Genomic DNA, 2,490 nt, shown 5'->3' on the forward strand with positions numbered 1-2,490 from the left:
TTCCCTTTAGTTAAAATCAAAAATGCATTCGAGTATGTTAATCAGTGGAATGTCATCCCATCAAAAAAGTAAGTTGACTCTAGGGGAGATTATTGTGACGTAACCCTGAGCTGAGACACCGGGAATGCTGTGATGTCTTTGATTTGGAAATTTATTTTTTCTAAAGATGAACAAGGATCGGTCGTCAATCAGAAGCATTAAAATGGCGACTCTTAACCTACGGTGCAAACGACAGTAGTTTCTACAACACTGAATTGGAGTTCAGAGTCCTTTGTCGATAACCCAGTATTTAGTATTAGCTGCTTCTCTCGTGGTAGTTGGTTAGCTAAAACTAATTAAGGAAAATAAATAAACAAACAAACCAATTAATTACTCCAATCTTGGAGATAAAAGTTTCGGTGTGAACTTTAGTGGGACAACCATAAAAACTGAGAATAACATAATGTTATGAGAAAATAAGATTTTCTGCCCTATTCTAAAAAGTTTGTACTTTTATTCGAAGCCCATCTTTCGAAAATCACAAATCTTAGCAATAAAAACTCGTAATCCTCATTTCCTAGTATTTCTTTCAATGAATAACATTTTCCCATTTAAGTCTCTCGAGACATTTGGGAAATTTAAAATGTAAAATTTCCCAAGCTGCCCTGTTCTTGTCCCCAGGCACATAAGTGAAGTAACATTGCATGTGTCAGCTACTCATTCATTGTCTTTTCTCGCTGTGCCCATCAGGGGCCCTGTCAGTGGGTCCAAAGTTCTCAGAAGAAGTACTAACATTAATTAAGAAAAATACATTCTCAAGGGTCAAAACAAGGTTACGCAGACGGGACCACAAGGAAGGATGTCAGAACTCCTCCTCAGCATTCAGGGTCCGCGACAGTTTGAGATTCTTCAATTTGTCGATGGCGGAAGTTACTGAAATCTCTCCATGAATTCTGTTGTCTCTCGTTCGAACATTTACGGCATTATTTGATTTCTCCTTTTCTCCAACCACTGTAGAAAAGGGAAATTTTAAATCGACAATTTACTAAACATTAAGCGAACAGTCACATGACACTTGTGTCTTATTGGTTATTTATTCGGTATTTTTTTTTTAATTTTCTTCTCCCCTCTTTAGGGTCCCGCCTCCCCAACTTCCACTCCTGACCTATGGATGTTGCTGTTTACCCTTAAGAACTGGGTGGCTCTCTGAAGGTGGAGCGTCTCCTCCCACACGCTCGGGGCACGCTCCTGGGGCCTGGCACCCCCGGGGCCTGGCGCACGCAGGGTACAGTCTGTGGCTCCACCTGGGGTACAAACCCGGGACCTTCTACATGTAAAGCAGACATGCTAACCACTACACTATGGAGCCACTCCGATTTTTCTTCAGTATTAATCACTAAATATCAATCTAATAACCAGTAGGTCATCCTCTGACAGTTTCTTGAAGGAAGGAAAGACGTCTAATCCCATCTCTTGTTCACTTGAGAGAACACCTACTATGGTCTGGGGGTAGAAATGGGACCAGGGAGCTCTCGCCCCGGCTCTACCCTCTGATGCATCAAGGGCTGGACACCAGACCTGTGCCTGACCAGCCAACAGGGAAGTAGGTAAAAAATTCATTTTTTCTAATGATCCGTGCTGTGAGACGATGCAGGAATCTGCAGCCATGTTCCTTGCCATTTGGAAGGAAGAAATCAGTCAGCAAGTAAGAGGACTAAAGTAAATGTTCAAGAGAAGCATAAAGAATCAGAAAAAAACAGGGACCAGAATGGAAAGAAACACAATTCTGGTAAGGGCTGGGTTCCTCGTCGCAGTTACTGTTCTAAGGGTCTGGCCATTTAATTCTACCCTCCGGGTCAGTGGACACTCCAATACCCTTCCATAACCTCTGTCTCTGTCCAATATGAAGTTTCCATCACCATGGGAAGGCTGATTGAAACAAACCCATACCTACTAGAGTCAAACACTTCTGCTGACAAATTGTTGGTAGGACATCTCTATGTTGATTTATTTTGCCTTGTACGGCAGGGATCCCCAACCCCCAGTACTGGTCCGTGGCCTCTTAGGAACCGGGCAGCACAGGAGGTGTGGGGCGGGCCAGCGAGCGAAGCTTCGTCTGTATGTGCAGCCGCCCCGCATCACCGCCTCAGCTCCGCTTCAGATCATCAGGCATCAGATTCTCAAAGGAGCACGAACCTTACTGTGAACTGCGCATGCGAGGGACCTGGGCTGCGGGCTCCTTATGAGAATCTAACCCCTGATGGTCCACGGTGGTCTGAGGCGGTGATGATTCCGGAGCGCGGCCGTAAATACAGATTAACATTAGCAGGGAGGACTGACTACACAGGGACTGTAATACATCAGTGGCAAGTGACAATCAAGCTGCATCCGGTGGCATCTGATTCTGCATTATGATGAGTAGTATAATTATTTCGTTACATATTACGATATAATAATAGAAATAAAACGCACAATAAATGGAATGTGCTTGACTCTTCCTGAAACTATACC

At 43.9% G+C, this 2,490-nt stretch overlaps 1 protein-coding gene across 1 annotated transcript in view; it reads right to left on the minus strand.

Annotated features, from left to right (window-relative positions):
- Nucleotides 1–125: 125 nt before the first annotated feature.
- Nucleotides 126–2,490, minus strand: part of LOC105308298 (probable threonine--tRNA ligase 2, cytoplasmic) — a 44,188-nt gene continuing 41,823 nt past the window's right edge. Inside the window, exon 21 of the mRNA XM_023525474.1 lies at nucleotides 126–1,021. Coding sequence (XP_023381242.1) covers nucleotides 842–1,021 — 180 coding nt within the window. The 3' untranslated portion in view covers nucleotides 126–841. The remainder of the gene's footprint in view (nucleotides 1,022–2,490) is intronic.

Source organism: Pteropus vampyrus, unplaced genomic scaffold, assembly GCF_000151845.1.
Source record: "Pteropus vampyrus isolate Shadow unplaced genomic scaffold, Pvam_2.0 Scaffold564, whole genome shotgun sequence".
Taxonomy (NCBI): domain Eukaryota; kingdom Metazoa; phylum Chordata; class Mammalia; order Chiroptera; family Pteropodidae; genus Pteropus; species Pteropus vampyrus.